Genomic DNA, 17,296 nt, shown 5'->3' with positions numbered 1-17,296 from the left:
TGACAATTTAGTATTAATCTTCTGGATTTCTGTCTGCAGATTTAGAATCATTTCTAACTTTTCATTTATTTTGTCATTTTGTTCTTGTATTTTCTTCCAAAATTCTTCTAGGGTTTTGTCTGTGTTTTCCTTGGTCTCTCTCTCAGTCCTTTAAAGATACCTAAATACAGTTCTTTTGAATTCCTTATCAGGAAGTTCCAGTGCTTTGTGTTCCTCAGGGATGTGTTTTGGGTCTGTATCCTGGTCCCTTGTTTCTCTTGCTTTATCTTGCTTCTTTGTGTGGACTGTGATGCTCTGTTGTCTGTGAGGCATTGTGATGTTTTTATGTTTATATTTAATTGGTGATTATGTGTTGGGGTGACTTTCCCACAATTTTCGTTTTCTTTGTTTTGTTGTATGCTATCTATACAGGCAGTGCTGTGCTCCTCTATTCACTAGTTGACCGCACTGGTAGCATAGTGCCTAAGGTACTTGACTGCTAACCAGAAGGCTGGCAGTTCAAACCCACCAGCCACTCCTTAGAAGGAAGATGGGGCAATCTACTTCCGTTGTGATACTGCCTTGGAAACCCAAGGAGTGGTTGCTGTTAGTCGAGTCCGACTCGATGGCACATAACAACAAGAAGATACACTCACTACCTGTCTCCTTTCCTTTGTCAGCCTCTCATATGTTCTTGCCGACCCTGGCAAACAGAGCCTCTTCTTAGGTCCCTGGAATCCGAATGAGAATGCTATCCCTTTAAAATCCAAAATGGTTGCCACTTGTAAACATCCAAAATGGCTGCCATGTGTAAACAATCAAAATGTCTCCACCCTCGAGACAGCAGAAAGTCCACAGCTCAGGTTGTCTCCCTCCTGGCTGTTTCCCTTCCTAGTCATAGGCCACCAGAGCAGTTGTCCTTGCGGCCCTTGGTGCCTGGGACTAATCTTTAGGTCAATTGTCAGGTCCCAGCACCACTTGGAAATATTCAGGCTGTTAGGTCCCAGCACCACTTGGAAATATTCAGGCTGTTCATCCCGTCAGAGCAGCTGACAGTCCATAGGTCCGACCGTCTCTGTACTCACTGTTTTCGTTCAGGTTTTTCCACTAGTTGGTGCCTAATCCACTTCTTCATAGTTCTTTCAAAGCTCAGGGTTCCAGGATTATCTTCTATATCTCTGTCAGTTGGTTTTTCTTTTCTTTGTTAAAGATGGTCTATTTCACTTGTCTGCCTATTCCTCCATCTTACTGGAATAGGAAGTCCAATTCATAAAATTTTCATTGGCTAATTTTCAGACGTAGATTTCCAGGCCTTTCTTCCTAGTCTGTCTTCATCTAGAAACTCTTGAAACCTGTCCACCATGGGTGACCCTGTGGTATTTGAAATACTGGTGGCATAGTTTCTAGGATCACCATAACACAGAAGTCACCACTGTGTGACAGACTGACTAACTCTGAATGACAATGACAAACTCTGAACTGTTCTGGGATTATGCCAGAATGTAAATCAACTGTCATTAAGTACACGGTTGAATTCAATAAAAGTTCAGTGAAACTAAACTTTTGGTGAAGGACATGTGTGTTGATGCAAGCTCCTTACCTCTTCCAGGAGAGGTAATAGTTCACAGATAACACTTTGAAAAGCATTGGTCTAGACTACACTGATCTTCTTTAGTATTCTTTGCTCACTGGCCTTAAATCTCATTCTTACCTGTAAATCAAACCAGGGATCCCATATAACCACTTGCTAGATAGATCCATAGAAAAACTCAGTTTTCGTAGTAATTTTGGGTGTAGGGAGAGGGGTGGGTGGGAGAGAACAACTTTCTCAATTTGGCCTTCTGTGATTTGGATTCCTGAACTTTGGTTGTAGCATTCTTTCAGGAATCTAGAGATTGAAAATTAATTCACCACTGCTTTTAGAGGTTTGGAGGCCATGAGACTGATTTCCTCATACCCTTGTTATTTGACGCATAAGTATGAGTGCATGGGGCAGAATATGGAATGTATCTCCCAGCTACCCTTAAGATTTTTAGAGCATTTCTAGAGTTGGTGTTGATTTAGTAGAAATGATGGGCATCCAGGAATTTGAGTTTTAGTCCTTTCTCCACCACTCATTACTTTTGTGATCTATGGACAGCTCTTAATAGGTTCACTTAGCTTGTTTCCTACCTGGTAAAAATAAAGGTGGAGAGGTGAGGGATAGTGAACAGGAGTTCCTTTCCTCAGCTTTAAAATTCAGTTAAGTCCCCAGGTTACTATTTACAGGAAACTCTTACTTGCCCATGAATGTTATGTAAGTAAGTTTTCCCTCACTTTGAAACAGTTAAACCAACCTCTAACTCTGGCAACAAATTCTTCAGCCATCTTCACCTGCTCCATGTGATTTTAAATCATTGAAAAGGCTTCCAGCCTTTTCTTGCATTGAACACCAACAAAAAAAAAAAAGAAAGCCCACTGCAATCGAGTCGATAATGACTCATAGCGACCCCGGTTGAGTTTCTGAGACAGTAAATCTTTATGGAAGTAGATTGCCCAGTCTTCCTTCTGTGGAGCAGTTGGTGGGTTTTAACCACCAACCTTCTAGTTAGCAGTCAAATGCCTTAGGCACTGTGCCACCAGAGCTCCTTTTTCTTGCACTAAAGTAAGGCTATGAATATGAACTATGCTCCTGTTATGACTGACTTATAAATTCGACTTAAAGACACACTTAGGAATTGATCTTGTTTATAATCAGGAACTGCCTATAATGTTACTCTACACTGTGGTCAACCCAGAAGAAGGATGGGCTGCTGGGGTGTAAGATTATTTCACTTTAATATCATAACTCTTTGGAAAAAATATTTAAGGAATCCAAGTAGTGGAGACACTTCAACTTTACTTTTTTGAGACAGTTCTGTAAAAAGTGAGCATTTCAGATATTTATAATTCCTTTATTATTTTGCTGAAAATCAAAAATCAAACCCACTGCCATTCAGTCTGTTCTGACTAATAGCGACCCTATGGGACAAAGTAGGGCTGTCCCATAGCATTTTCAAGGCTATAAATCTTTACTGAAGCAGACTGCCTCATCTGTCTCTCAAGGAGCTGCTAGTAGGTTTGAACTGACCTTTGGGTTAGTAGCCATACGCTTTAAAAACACTACAGATATACCAGCGCTCCTTTGGTAGCATAGTTCCTAAGGCATTTGACTGCTAACCAGAAGGCTGGCAGTTCAAACCCACCAGCCACTCCTCAGAAGGAAGATTGGGTGATCTACTTCTGTAGTGATACCGCCTTGAGAACCTAAGGAGGGGTCACTATGAGTCTGATCCGACTGGATGGCAGTGAGTTTGGTTTTTTGTTTCTGTAAAATAACTGCAAGAGACTGTAACTGAGAATTTTTGAAAGACAGTTTTGTGAAATATGTGAAATAAGTGATGATGCTGATCCTATACTAAGTGAAGCAAAGTTCTAGTTAATACTTGACCAATCTCACCGATTTTGAAGGTGAAGCAAATTCATAGGATTTAATTAGCTTTGTGTTTAGGATGTGAAAAAATGTAAGAAAAAAATTTTGTTACCTTAAACTTGATTTAGTGGTTAATATGTTTATCAATACATTACATGTTACTCTTCATATTTCACAGTTGACATTTCAAGGAAATAAAATGTTAATAAATTTCATTGTTACTTTCCCTCTGTTTTGAGATAGTTGTTCTTTAAAAATAAAATAAGACAAACAATGTGACATAGAAATCCTTTATATATTAGTTCATAGGGTTTTTTTTATGCCTTTTTCACTAAATAATAGTACGTGCAGCCAGGCTGCTCTGTGTTGGCTCATATGATTTCTGTTGTGTCTGAACATTTTAGAACGTGATTTCATGGCATAAGATTAGAGTTAAGTCAGTTGAGAGTGGGGCAGCCGCCACCCCTTCCCTCCTCCCCCCCACCCCCCAGTGACAGTTTTTCAGTAGTGATGCTTTCTAAAGTCTGGAAGTTGTTAATTTTACATTTTCTGTCCTCTCTGTAATGAGTCAATATTAATCTTTTTAATTTGAACTTTTATAGAGTTTTTTTCCATTGTTGGTTATCTTTGAAGGTTGTCCTAATAATGTAAGGTTTTCTGGAATATATATGCATTTAATTATATAATTTTTCCATATGAACATTTGAAAGCCATTGACATTCTTGCTATTTCGTAACAAGGTTAAATAGTGCAAACACTTTCTAATTTTAAAAAATGTATTTTTTAAGCCTTATGATTCTGCAGATGACTGGTCTGAGCATATTAGCTCTTCTGGAAAAAAGTACTACTACAATTGTCGAACAGAAGTTTCACAGTGGGAAAAACCGAAAGAGTGGCTTGAAAGGTATTTGCTCTTAATCTAAATAAACAGTATTTCTCGTTCTTGATTCTATAGGTTAACATTTTAGGGCTCCTAGGCATTCTAGTGTTGGGTTCCTTGTAGTGACATCCTCACTCCCCTTTTTAATTGCAATAACTAGTCCACCATATGTTTTCTACAGTTTCTCCCTTAAAAAGAGTAGGACTGATAGGCAGCTGTCTGCGTGAGCCTTGTAAATTAAAAAATACATTGTTAATTTGCATGAATGCATCTTCCTTACAATTTTTAATAGGAGCCCTTGTAATTTGCATGTTGTTGTTGTTGTTATGTGCCGTCGAGTCGGCCCCGACTCATAGCGACCCCTCCTTGGGTTTCCGAGGCAGTATCACTACGGAAGTAGGATTGCCCAACCTTCCTTCCGAGGAGTGGCTGGTGGGTTTCAACCGCCAGCCTTCTGGTTAGCAGTCAAGTGCTTTAGCCACTATGCTACCAGAGCTCCCATAGGATTATAAAATATGTAGAATTAATAATGTAGTGTTTTGGTTGGGGGTTAGTGGTATAAATAGTATAATTTTGCTATCGGTGAGTAACATTAGTGTAATGTTTGCTGCATCCCATTTCCCAACGTAAGTTAAACTATTTGGCCATGATCTGTTGTTTTATTTGCCATACAGTGTTTCATTGAGCATGTGGCCGGAGGCTTTATATGAAGACTCATATACTTGACAAGATATTTATGGGCTCAACATTTTTTTTTTTTTTTTTTTAATAAAGAGAGCAGAGACAAAAAGAAGCAAACAAGATGGCAGTTAATAGCTTCCCAAAAGATAGGGATTACAGAAGAGAGGTGATGCAAGCAACAGCCACCAGTGGGTTTGCAGGTGGAAGTAAGTATTAATTTTTTTCTTTGAAACAGTATGATGTTTGATTCAGACTTTAATTGATTTACTTTACAAATCTATATGCATAGCCATGTGTGCCTATATATAAACTAAAAATAATACAGCCATACAGGGTATGTTTCTTTAATGTTGGATCACTCCCTCAACTTCACCATTTTCTTTCCTGAAAAGGAAAGAGGATCCACAGCAGAATTGTATTAACGATACATCATTACCTGTAAGGGATGTCATGTAGTCAGATTGGTTAAAAAAAATAGATACATTTTTAAATAAATACCATGTTTTGGATTGGTTTCTTTTGTAAACATTTTTTCCTGAGTTGTATCCTTTTAAACTAGAAACTGAACTCCTTTCCAAGACTCACTGATAATTGAAGTCTGATGATTGAATCATAGCCACAACACAGATACTGACATCAGAGTACCTACTGGTGTTTTATGTTATCAGTGAAAACTTGTTTATCCTATATTTGGAAACTAATTTCACCACTGTCATGGAACTATGCAACATAATCTCCATACTAAATTTCCTGAAAATTAATAGAATTCTTACTAGCATTGTTCCAAAATGGCCTTAATTTTTATCTCAGTCTGAGGATAAGCTTTAATGTTCTTTTGAGGCCAGATTTTGTCCAACTCGGATTGCTTGGGTAATACACATTTGTTTCTTAATTTATCCTCTAAATTTGAAGATTTACTAATACTTACTACCAATGGCTTCCCTTGCCCTGAATAAAAATCAGATGTTACATAAGAGTTGTAGAGTTCTGTAGTAAATTTTATAAAGAATTTTAAGACAGGGTCATGAAATTCTGTAATGTTTCGATTCTTCCTATAACTCTAAATAAAAAAAATGAGGGGTGTATTTGATGTGTATTGTAAGGTATATCAATAGTTTTCATTTGATAAGAAAAATTGAGTGGAAACAAATAGTAAGAGTTCTGTTAGACTGTTTAAAATATCTTCTTTAGAACATTTAATTTTTTATAAACTATTAATGAAATTGTACATAATTCCTAGAAAAGAAATGGTTTAAAGTATTAGTGTTGTAAAATTATGAATATTGTACTTTTTTGAGACAGGGTTTGCGTTTTTTGTATCCATTTCATTTGGAAACAGTTAAAAATGAGACAGGTTGTCTGTCCTTTGAGGTAAATTAAATGATACTCAGCTTGTGAGCCTCCGGCATAAATAGGGGACATAGGAGAGGAAGGGCAAAAAGAAGACTAAAACAGTAACCTTTTTTGGTAAACAAAGAATTGAATTGGAGGATGCCATGTGTAAGAGCCCATGAGCCTGCTAACTGTATTCCAGAGTTAGGTAGCACTGGATTGGGCTGCACCTCTCCTTATTGGTTTCTGAAGAAGACGGAGCACAGTTGAGTATGTCTACTTTACTCTTTGCAAAATAACCGGTGATTTAAATTATTTCTCCTCTGGGGAGAATAAATGAAGGGAAGAATTTGAGATAATGTAAGAAAAATGTATGGGAAGTGAAAATATTTTTTCAATATATTATCACTAGGGAAATAAAGTTGGAGTTGTATGTGTTTCTGAATTATACCACTTTGCTTTTTGTCTTTCAAAAGTGATTTTTAAATTAAGGCATGCAATTATAAAAACAGAATCAGAAGAGAGGTTTTTAATCCTGTGACCAAGGGACATTTGGGGTATATTCTTGTTCCTTTGTGCATATAAATGTATATAAAAATTTTACGTGTATTTTATGCCAAAAACTGAGATTATGTATTACTGTTTCCAGCCTGGTCTTTTGATTAGTAATATTTCAGGAATATATTTCCGTGTACATTTGTCAAATTGACTGCATAGTATTCCATTGTTAAAATGTACTCTCATTTAAATACAACTCCCTATCTAGGTATTTGGGTAGTTTCCCACCTTTTCCTACTGTGAACAATGCTGTGATTCATCTTTGCCACCTTACCTGATGATTTCCTCAAAATAAATTCTTCGTTGTGCAAATGATGAATGAGTGGGTTTGTTTGAATTTAAATGTAAACATACATCACACCTTTTTTGGGGGGAGGGGTTGGACGTTTTAAGTAATGATTGTGAAAGAACTAAGCCTTGCTGCTTTCGTTTTATATGTATGTGTTATATGTATGGTGTGTTAGTAATAAAATCAGTAAGTTCTTTGAGTGTTTTAACTTTGTCCAAAATGTTGGCAGAGTTTTCCACGTGTCCAGTACATTGGAGTTCATATAGTTTGTAGTTCCACATTGCCAGTAAAAGAATAATGGTGAGGTGAGAGGGCAGGACTGGAAAGATTGTACATGTAAAGAGATAAAGTAGTAAAAATAAAAAAAATAGTAGGGTGTTTACTCTATGAATAGAGAACCTTAACTCAGGGTTTCTCAGCAGTGGCATGAATGACATTTTGGAGCCAGTAATAGTTTGTTGTGGGATACTGCCCTATAGATTGAAGGATATTGAGCGTCATCATTGCCTCTGTGCACTAGATGCTGGTAGTGCACCGCTCTTCTCCCCAGTCATGACAGCCAGAGGTAATCGATTCCAGGCATTGCTAAACGTCCCTTGGGGTATTCATGCAATCAGCCCCATTTAAAAGCCACTGCCTTGACTGTACAGAATTGTGAGTGATAGAACGCTGTTGGAGCTAAAGCACCTGCAGTTCTTTAATTTTATTTTATTTTTTAACCTACAAACGTTAGTAATAGTATCTTTAATTTTTATCTGAATACATTTACTTGATACACTCTGACTGTAGCCTTATAGAACTAGAAGGAAATGTTCTTTGCCAAGGAAATATAAAGTTCTGGGTTAACAAGTGATATCACAGGCAGATTGATTGGAATTAGACATGGATTATTCTTGTTATGTCTGTTTCCAAAGTTTTCTATTGCAGTAACATTCTTTGCAGGAAGAAAACCTAGAATAAAATTAAACAAGTTATGTTGGCATGCAGATTTATGGTTTATTGACTAATAACATGCTACAGATACTCTGCTGTGATAGCTCAATCTTTTATATTCTTGAATTTATCTGTATGTTTATTTTTGTTCATTTTTCTGATAAAATAGTATAGTAAATCTGTAATTAGTAATACTGTTTTATTTTTAAGTCATATTAATCAAAAGACATTGTGTTCTCTTCAATACTGAATTTTGTTGGCAGCACCCCAGTATCTTTCATTTCACTGTAACATACGGAAATAGAAGTTGGGTACTGACAATTTCAAAACTGACTTGTAGTTTGTGCTGTTATGGTCTCTAGAACTGGGGGAGCCATGAATTTGATTTAAAAAAATATATATATATACTGTATTCAACAGAGAGGGCATCCTTTGGTAATAATTTCATTACATATCTTATGTTTGAATATGAAGGTATTTATCTAGTTGGAAGTTATTTTAATGATTTAGTTACTCATAAAACTCTTGTAGTTTAGGCTAGAAATTTTTGATAAAAACAATTTGTTAATACGGACTTTTGATATTTCTTTATACTTTTGCATGGTCTTATGATAGAACTTAAGGTTTTTTTCAGTACTTGTTTCTGAATTTAAATATTTTGTGCCATTAAGTTAGAAGAGGATCTGCTTTTTATGGTGATAGCAAATAGACTTGTTTTCTGTGACAGTATTGTGAATATATAGAACTTCGATTTTCAGAGAGCATTATGCATCTTGGTTTTATAACAAACTCTGGTAGTTGATTATAAATTCAACCATCCTCGAATGAGATCATTTAATCCCTAGTATAAACCACTTTAGAGCCCACTAATTAGCTAGCTACCTTACTATCCAGAAAAATCAGGCTAATAAAAGTAATATTCCTTTGCAGTTGAACCACTGTGGGTATTTCAGTCATTTATCAGAACCCACGATCCAGATTTTATAAAGCTGGACCATCTATTTTTATTTTTTAGAATTTTCATTTGAATATAATGTTTTTCTATATATTGATTTTTAAATATATATAGATATATGTTGTTTGAACTATGGTGTGATTCTAAAGAATCCAGAAAAATGTAACAGTCCATTTTGAAAGCCCAATAACATCTGGATATATATTAATAATTATAATCAAACTAAATAAACCTCCTCTTCCAGTATTATTTGAATATTTATATACTAGTTGTAAAACTGCAGATACTAACTGGGCTTGCAGTTTTATAAAAAGATATCTAAGTTCAAGTATGTTGCTACATTAGCTGTTGTTAAAGACAGGATTCTAACGTAATCTTTTTTCTTCCCCCTTCCATCATTCCAACATCTCTTTTCACGAACTGTGAACTAAAGTGGAAGACAAGCATTCCAGTGATGCCAGTAGTTTGCTCCCACAGAATATTTTGTCTCAAACAAGCAGACACAATGACAGAGACTACAGACTGCCAAGAGCAGAGACTCACAGTAGTTCTACGCCAGTACAGCACCCCATCAAACCAGTGGTTCATCCAACTGCTACCCCAAGCACTGTTCCTTCTAGTCCATTTACGCTACAGTCTGATCACCAGCCAAAGAAATCATTTGATGCTAATGGAGCATCTACTTTATCAAAACTGCCTACACCCACATCTTCTGTCCCTGCACAGAAAACAGAAAGAAAAGGTATGCCATTATTAATAGATGCTGCACGTTGAACTAGTTTATTTTTATACTACATTATTTCTTTTAGCTTAAATAAGTCTTTTAAATAACATTTTTGAAAATTCTTTTAGACTGTTACTGTATCGATTTAGGCCTAAAGTTAGCCATATTTAGCTTTTCCTTTTAATTTATAATTATTGAACCTCAGAACTATTTTGCCTTTTGACACTTCAATGTCAAATGCGTATTTGGTAACAGTTAACAATGGTTTAATAACTTGTGAAAGTCAAGTGACTGTCCCTTCATATTTGTATAAAATAATTTTCTGTTTTTGTGATAACTATCTTTCTTGATGAAACTTTAGAAATTTTCTCAATTTTTTGTTGAATAGAGACATTTTTAAATCTTGTTTCTATGAAACATAGAGTTAATAGTTTCAGCCTGTGAATTTGAAAACTAAGTCATGATAAAGGAGTTCAAGACGCTAGATAAAGGAGTGTTGTGTTCATGTCGGAATAAGAACTTAAGAGTAGAAGTTAGACATTGCAGCTCAAATTTTGCTTATCTAACTCAATATTAGTAACTATAACCAAACCAAACCAGGCCCACTGCCGTGGAGTCAGATCTGACTCATAGCAACCCCTCCTTGGATTTCTGAGGCGGTATCACTACAGAAGTAGATCACCCTATCTTCCTTCTGAGGAGTGGCTGGTAGGTTTGAACCATCAGCCTTCTGGTAGCAGTCAAATGCCTTAGGCATTATGCTACCAGAGCTCCCATTAGGAACTATAGCATGTTTAAAAAGTTAGAGAAAAATTGTAACATTTATCAGCTACTTAGGAGGTAACCTATGACATGAACAAGTTAATGAGATAAGTATATATGCATAGACAATCCCAAACTTATATTTCCTACTATGTTTGGAGAGGAAATTAAAAGGCAATAGGAAAGCAGAATTATCATATGTAGGCTTAGCAGACCAAAGTAAGTGCTAAGAAACTTCTAAATGTGTCCTGTGGGTGGAAGAGATGCTACTTGGACCTCATAACTCTTGTAAACCTGTAATCTCTTACTTGATCCACTATTTCACATTGATTTAATTTGTTGGCAAAGGATCCAAGTAATTGATTCATTTTGCTTCTGGTTTTCCCCTCTCCTTTTATACATTCTATTTGAATTTTCCTTGTACTGTAGCAGTTGTGTTACATACAACGAAATTACATGTTCTTACCATATAATGCATAATGCATTAAATAGATAAATGGTTGTTCCAGATATTGTCAATTCCTTAAAGATGGTTTGTACAAAAGTTCACATGTGCAAGCCTACCTCATTTTATTGTGCTTGTAGATAATGCGGTTAAAAAAAAAAAAAAGTAAATAGAAGGTTGTAGCAACCCTGCATTGAGCAAGTCTGTCAGCACCATTTTTCCAACAGCGTGTGCTCACTTTGTATTTCTATATCAAACGTCAGTAGTTCTCACAATATTTAAAATTTTTCCTTAACGCCATTGTATACTTATTAGACTACAGTATAGTGTGAACATAATTTTCATATGCACTGGAAACCAGGCTACTCGTGTGACTTGCTTTAATGCATTTTTCTCTTCATTGTGCTGGTCTGGAACTGAACCCACAAGTATCTCCAGCATATGCCTATATATCTCAGTTTTGCCTTGATGCACAATTAAATTTAAAAAGGCAATTCTTGGGAGATGAAGTTTCAGTTAATACACTAGTAGTTAGTATGCTATTACTTTCTAAAGATGTTCAGGTTACTCCTGTTTTTAGAATTTCATTTGAATATTTGGTCACAGAAAATTTTGTTTTAAAATTTCCTTGTCAGTTAAAAAAAAGTCCTAAGTTCTTTATAAAGTTTTTATTCCATTTCACATCTTGTTTACTTAACAATTTTTATCTCTTCTCTCCTTTTTGAAATTACTTCTTTCCTGGCTTCTTTGATACAAAAACCACTTGCCATCAAGCTGACTCTTATTGACTCTGTATGTCAGAGTAGAACTGTACTCATATGGTTGGGTTTTTTAAAAATATGTATTACCGTGTTTTTGGTGAAGGTTTACACAGCAGTTTTAGATTTTCATTCAACAGTCTCTACATAGGTTGTTCAGTGACATTGGTTACATTTTTACAATGTGAACATTCTCATCATTTCCATTCTTGTTCTATATACATTAATCTAGTTTCCCTGCTCCCTTATAGTCTCATCTTTGTTTTAAAGTCATTGACCATTTGATCCCATATAGGTGATTTGTAAGGAGTCAGTAGGCTTTTCACTGGCTGGCTTTTTCCTAAAAATAGTTCACCAGTCCTTTCTCCTGAGGCATCTCTGTGTGAACTCAAGCCACCAACCTTTTGGTTATCAGCTGAATTGTATTAACCATTTGCACCATGCAGGGACTCCCCTTTGGTACTACCCTTCAATTTCTTGGTTCCTTTCTTCCTGCCCCTTAGACATCAATATTGTTCAGCCTTTTCTCCTTTTTTTTTTTTTTTTTTTTTTTTTTTGGGGGGGGGGAGTTGGTTTCTAAAGTTGTAAACCTTTACAGAAGCAGACTGATTCATTTTTCTCTTGCAGGGCAGGTGGTAGGTTCAAACCACCAACCTTTTGGTTAGTAGGCCAATGCTTTAACTGTTGTGCCACCAGAGACGCTTATGTCCCAGATCTTTATTTCTGGCTCAAACCAAAAAACCAAACTCAACTGCCATTGAGTCAGTTCCGCCTCATTAGCAACCCCCTCTTGGGTTTCTGAGACAGTATCTATGGATTTAGGTTGCCCAGTCTTCCTTTGAGGAGTGACTGGCAAGTTTAAACTGCCAGCCTTCTGGCTAGCAGTCAAATGGCTTAGGCACTACACCACCAGAGCTCCTATTTCTAACTCAGACCTATACATACCTATATATTTACATTCCATATGTCCTTTGTATTAGCTGTATCTCTTCAGAGACAATATGTCTTAAATTCTTGCTTTCCTACATTGTATTTTGATGTTCTTAGCTGTCTACTCAGCTGTAATTTCTCATCAACTTTTTCTTATTCTTCAACATTCTTGCCCACCAACCCCCTCTTCCCTAGGTCTACCTACTCATTTACAAATCTTGGACTTTTTTTTCCTAAATCTAATTTGTGTATAAATCCTTTGTCTTGTTTTACTGCTGCTACCATAATGGAAAGCTCAGGTCATCTCTTAACCTTCTGATTACTGCTCTTCCCCTCTACACAGTCAATCTACAGATGGTTCCATCATTATAAAATTAAGATTGAATTGGGCCTATTTCTTGTTTAAAAACTTTTAAATGTCCTATTATCCAAAACGGCAAACAACAACAATTATCCAAAAATAAAATCCATACTTCTTAGTAAGATTAAATCATGTACTTGAGCCTAGTTGCATTCTGCTTTACTAAGTTAGGATTCAACCATTTCAGTCTTTCTAATAGGTCACTTGCTGCAAATTTGTTACATTTCTTGGAATATATTATGATTTTTCATGTTCTGAGCCTTTTTTTGAAGAGGAGACCACCTGTTCTTAGTCCATTCCCATCCTGCTGAATTCAGTACTCTTTAAAACTCAGCTCTGACTTGTTTTCTCACTGTCAGTTTGCCTTTCCGAATCTGTTTTCTTAAACACTTTGTGCATTCATTCGTGCATTTAAGCACTTAACATAGTATCAGTTTGTTCATTTAGCCTATATCCTGTTAAGGTTTGATATTAAGCTTCATTCCATTATATATTTTATGTTAGGGGTCATTGGCCGAAATCAGTTGGTGTTTGGCCTTAATGATAATGAGTATGTAGAGGGTTGAGGAGGAACCTGTATTAGTTACGGTGTTTAAAAATTATATTTGGTGAGAGAAATGGATGTATATGTTGTGTACATCTAATGAAGGGGTACCTACCAGCAACAGCTTTGTTGTTGTTGTAGTCAGGTGCCATCATCTAGCTTTAGATCTGTTTAATTCCAGTGTGTCATTACAAGAAAAGCATCTAAGATAAACTGGTTTTTGAGGGGCAGAATTGTCTCCACACTCAAGCAACCAGAGAGTAAGCTGTGAAGCTGCTGGGTTTTGCAGAGAATGACTTGATATTAGGGTGAAACAAGAGAATCGGATACCTCCTTTTAGATCTATGCTTATCTTTTACATAACACTTGAACATTTATTGGTAAGATCAGCTAATTGGACAGCTGTGTAACACATTTAATAGAGAAGCTGTGGTACACTTAAAAAAGAAAAATCAGGGACTTCTGGTAGATGGTATAGGAAGACAAGCGACACAGACCCTCTTCAACAAAGAAAAGAAAAACCAATTGACAGATACAGAAGATAATCCTGGAGCCCTGAGCTTTGAAAGGAACTATGCAGAAGTGGATTAGGCACCAACTAGTGGAAAAACCTGAACGAAAACAGTGAGTACAGAGATAGTCAGAGCTATGGACTGTCAGCTACTCTGACGGGACCAACAGCCTGAATATTTCCAAGTGGTGTTGGGACCTGACAATTGACCTAAAGATTAACCCTGGTCACCAGCGGCTGTAGGGACAACTGCTCTGGTGGCCTATGACTAGGAAGGGAAACAAGGAGGGAGACAGCCTGAGCTGTTGACTTTCCACTGTCCGGAGGGCACCGCCATTTTGATTGTTTATGAGGGTGCAGCCATTTTTAATCTTTACCGGTGGCAACCATTTTGTATTTTAAAGTGATAGCATTCTCATTTGGATTCCAGGGACGTAAGAATATGCTCTGTTTGCCAATGTCAGCAGGGACATACCAGACACTGACAACAGGAAAGGAGACAGGTGGTGAGTGTATAGGTGCTGTCAGCTAGCGAATAGAGGAGCACAGTACCCTGCTTGCGTAGATAACGTACAAACAAAACAAAGAAAATGAAAATCAGGGGCAAGTCACTCCAACATACAATCACCAATAAATATAGACACAAAAACATCACAGTGCCTCAGAGACAACAGAGCATCACAGTCCACGCAAAGAAGCAAGATAAAGCAGGACAAAAGGGACCAGGATACAGACTCAAAACACATCCCTGAGGAAGAATGCAGCATTGGAATTCCCTGATAAGGAATTTGAATTGTATTTAGGTATCTTCAACAAATTGAGATCAAGGAAAACACAGAGGAAACCCTAGAACAATTTCGAAAGACAATACAAGAACTAAATGAAAAATTAGAAATGGTACAAAATCTACACGTAGAAATCCAGAGGATTAATACTAAATTTTCAGAAATAGATAAGACATTGAATGGGCAAAGGAGCAGAATGGAATCAATGGAATATAGAATTAGGGAGATTGAAGGCAAATACCTGAATACTTCTTTGGAAAGGAATCAATCAGAAAAAAGATCAAAACAAAATGAAGAAAGCCTAAGGTTCATGTGGGATGCCATCAAAAGGAATAACCTACGTGTCATCGGAATTCTAGAACAGGAAGCCACAAATAAAACCACAGAGAAAAATGTCGAAGATTTGTTGGAAGAGAATTTTCCTGGTGTGATGAAAGATGAGAATATATCCAGGAAGTCCAACAAACCCTGAATAGGATAGACTCCAAAAGAAAATCACCAAGACATATCATCATCAAACTTAACGAAACCAAAGACAAAGAATCATGAGCATAGCACGGGAAAAACAAAAAGTTACCTACAAGGGGCAACCAGTAAGATTAAGCTCGAATTTCTTGACAGAAACCACGCAGGCAAGAAGACGGTGGGATGCTATATATAAAACCCTGAAAGAGAAAAATTGCAAACCAAGAATTAAATACCCAGCAAAATTGTCTCTCAAATATAATGGTGAAATTAGGACATTTCCAGAGAAGCAGAAATTAAGGGTATTTTTTAAAACCAGACCAACCTTACAGGAGATGCTAAAGGGAGCCCTTTCGGCAGAGAAGCAACAACAGCCAACAATAACTGACCATTAGTACACAAGATGATATTACCCAGAAACCAACCCAGCTATGGAAGTATCCAAAGTAAATAACCCTACAAAATTGTAAACAGGGAACCAGAGAAATCAATTTGACAAATGAGGACAATTATAAACCAAAAAGAGGGGGAAAAATGTCATTACAGAACTTCTAGGTGGTAGGGAAGTCAAGACAACTACAAGATAGAACTGATAAGGCTGTTCTAAACTTGGGAAGAAAACTATAAATCACAGGGTAACCTCAAAGAAAATGATAAACCTTCACATCAAAAAAGAAGACCAGCATAAATATTCAGCGAATACTAAAACAGTAGCAGTGAAGGAAGTGATAACATGACTCATAAACAAAATAAGCTCAGCATAGAAAATTACATGGAACAAAGAAGTCAACACCATGAAAAAGAACATAACAAAAATGACAGCAACAAATTCATATTTGCTGATAATTACATACCTGGCAAGGGACTTATCTCTAAGATTTATAGTAGAAGAGTGGATGACCAAACTATGGTGCATACACATAATAGAATGCTATGCAGCAGTAAAGAATAATGTAGAGTCTGCCAAACACCACATAATATGGATGAACCTGGAGGACATTATGCTGAGTGACATAAGTCAATCACAGAAGGACAAATACAGTATTAGTTTGTTGTTGTGGAGGGTCAAGGAAAGGTTTATATATGAAGGGAAACTTTCTTTGTTGGTTGCCAGGAGTAGGAGGGGAGGGGAGGGAATACTTCAAAAAAAAAAAAAATTCATTGACCCATTATCACTTTAATTTTGTGTATTTCACTGTACATAAATTATATTTCAATAAAATGCATTTTTTAAAAAATGAGTGGTAATATTCCACTGACCTTTCTAAACTGGCTCTAGCTCTCCTTCTCCCTTCTATTTTTGTGAGATGACAAAATAGCCAGGAAAAGTAGGTATTTCCTTGTTACTTGCTTAGCTTTGCTTTTATCTAAACTAATTTCAATAAACCAAATGAATGATGGAAGAGTTTAATAAACTTGATCAGCAAATTTCTCATTTGTTGATTTTATAGAGTTAGGATTTATTAGAACGGATGTTTGGAAACAAAGTAGCTGCAGCAGCAGATGTGTTGTATAACTTCAAGCTCTAGCAATCAGGAGATTGTTGTTGTTTGCTGTCGAGTTGGACCCGACTCACAGCGACCCCTCCTTGAGTTTCCAAGGCAGAATCACTATGGAAGTAGATTGCCCCACCTTCCTTCTGAGGAGTGGCTGGTGGGTTTAAACTACCAGCCTTCTGTTTAGCAGTCATGTGCCTTAGGCACTGTGCTACCAGAGCTCCCTGGAGATTGATTTTTTTGTTGTTGTTATGTGCCGTTGAGTTGGGCTCAACTCATAGCAACCCCTCCTTGGGTATCACTACGGAAGTGGATTATCCCATCTTCCTTCCAAGGAGTGGCTGGTGGGTTTGAACCGCCAGCCTTCTGGTTAGCAGTAAAATGCCTTAAGCACTGTGCTACCAGAGCTCCTAGTTTCATTGTTGTTGTTACATGCCGTCGAGTCTGCCCCGACTCA

At 36.7% G+C, this 17,296-nt stretch overlaps 1 protein-coding gene across 1 annotated transcript in view; it reads left to right on the top strand.

The window, feature by feature from the left end:
• The window catches only part of WAC (WW domain containing adaptor with coiled-coil), a 116,240-nt gene that overhangs the window by 77,456 nt on the left and 21,488 nt on the right, over window positions 1–17,296 (top strand). The window contains exons 5-7 of the mRNA XM_007951922.2: window positions 4,219–4,334; window positions 5,085–5,197; window positions 9,492–9,800. Coding sequence (XP_007950113.1) covers window positions 4,219–4,334; window positions 5,085–5,197; window positions 9,492–9,800 — 538 coding nt within the window. The remainder of the gene's footprint in view (window positions 1–4,218; window positions 4,335–5,084; window positions 5,198–9,491; window positions 9,801–17,296) is intronic.

This window comes from Orycteropus afer, unplaced genomic scaffold, assembly GCF_000298275.1.
Source record: "Orycteropus afer afer isolate SDZICR_OR568_19922 unplaced genomic scaffold, OryAfe1.0 scaffold00319, whole genome shotgun sequence".
Classification (NCBI taxonomy): Eukaryota; Metazoa; Chordata; class Mammalia; order Tubulidentata; family Orycteropodidae; genus Orycteropus; species Orycteropus afer.
This window is presented reverse-complemented; position numbering and strand designations above follow the sequence as displayed.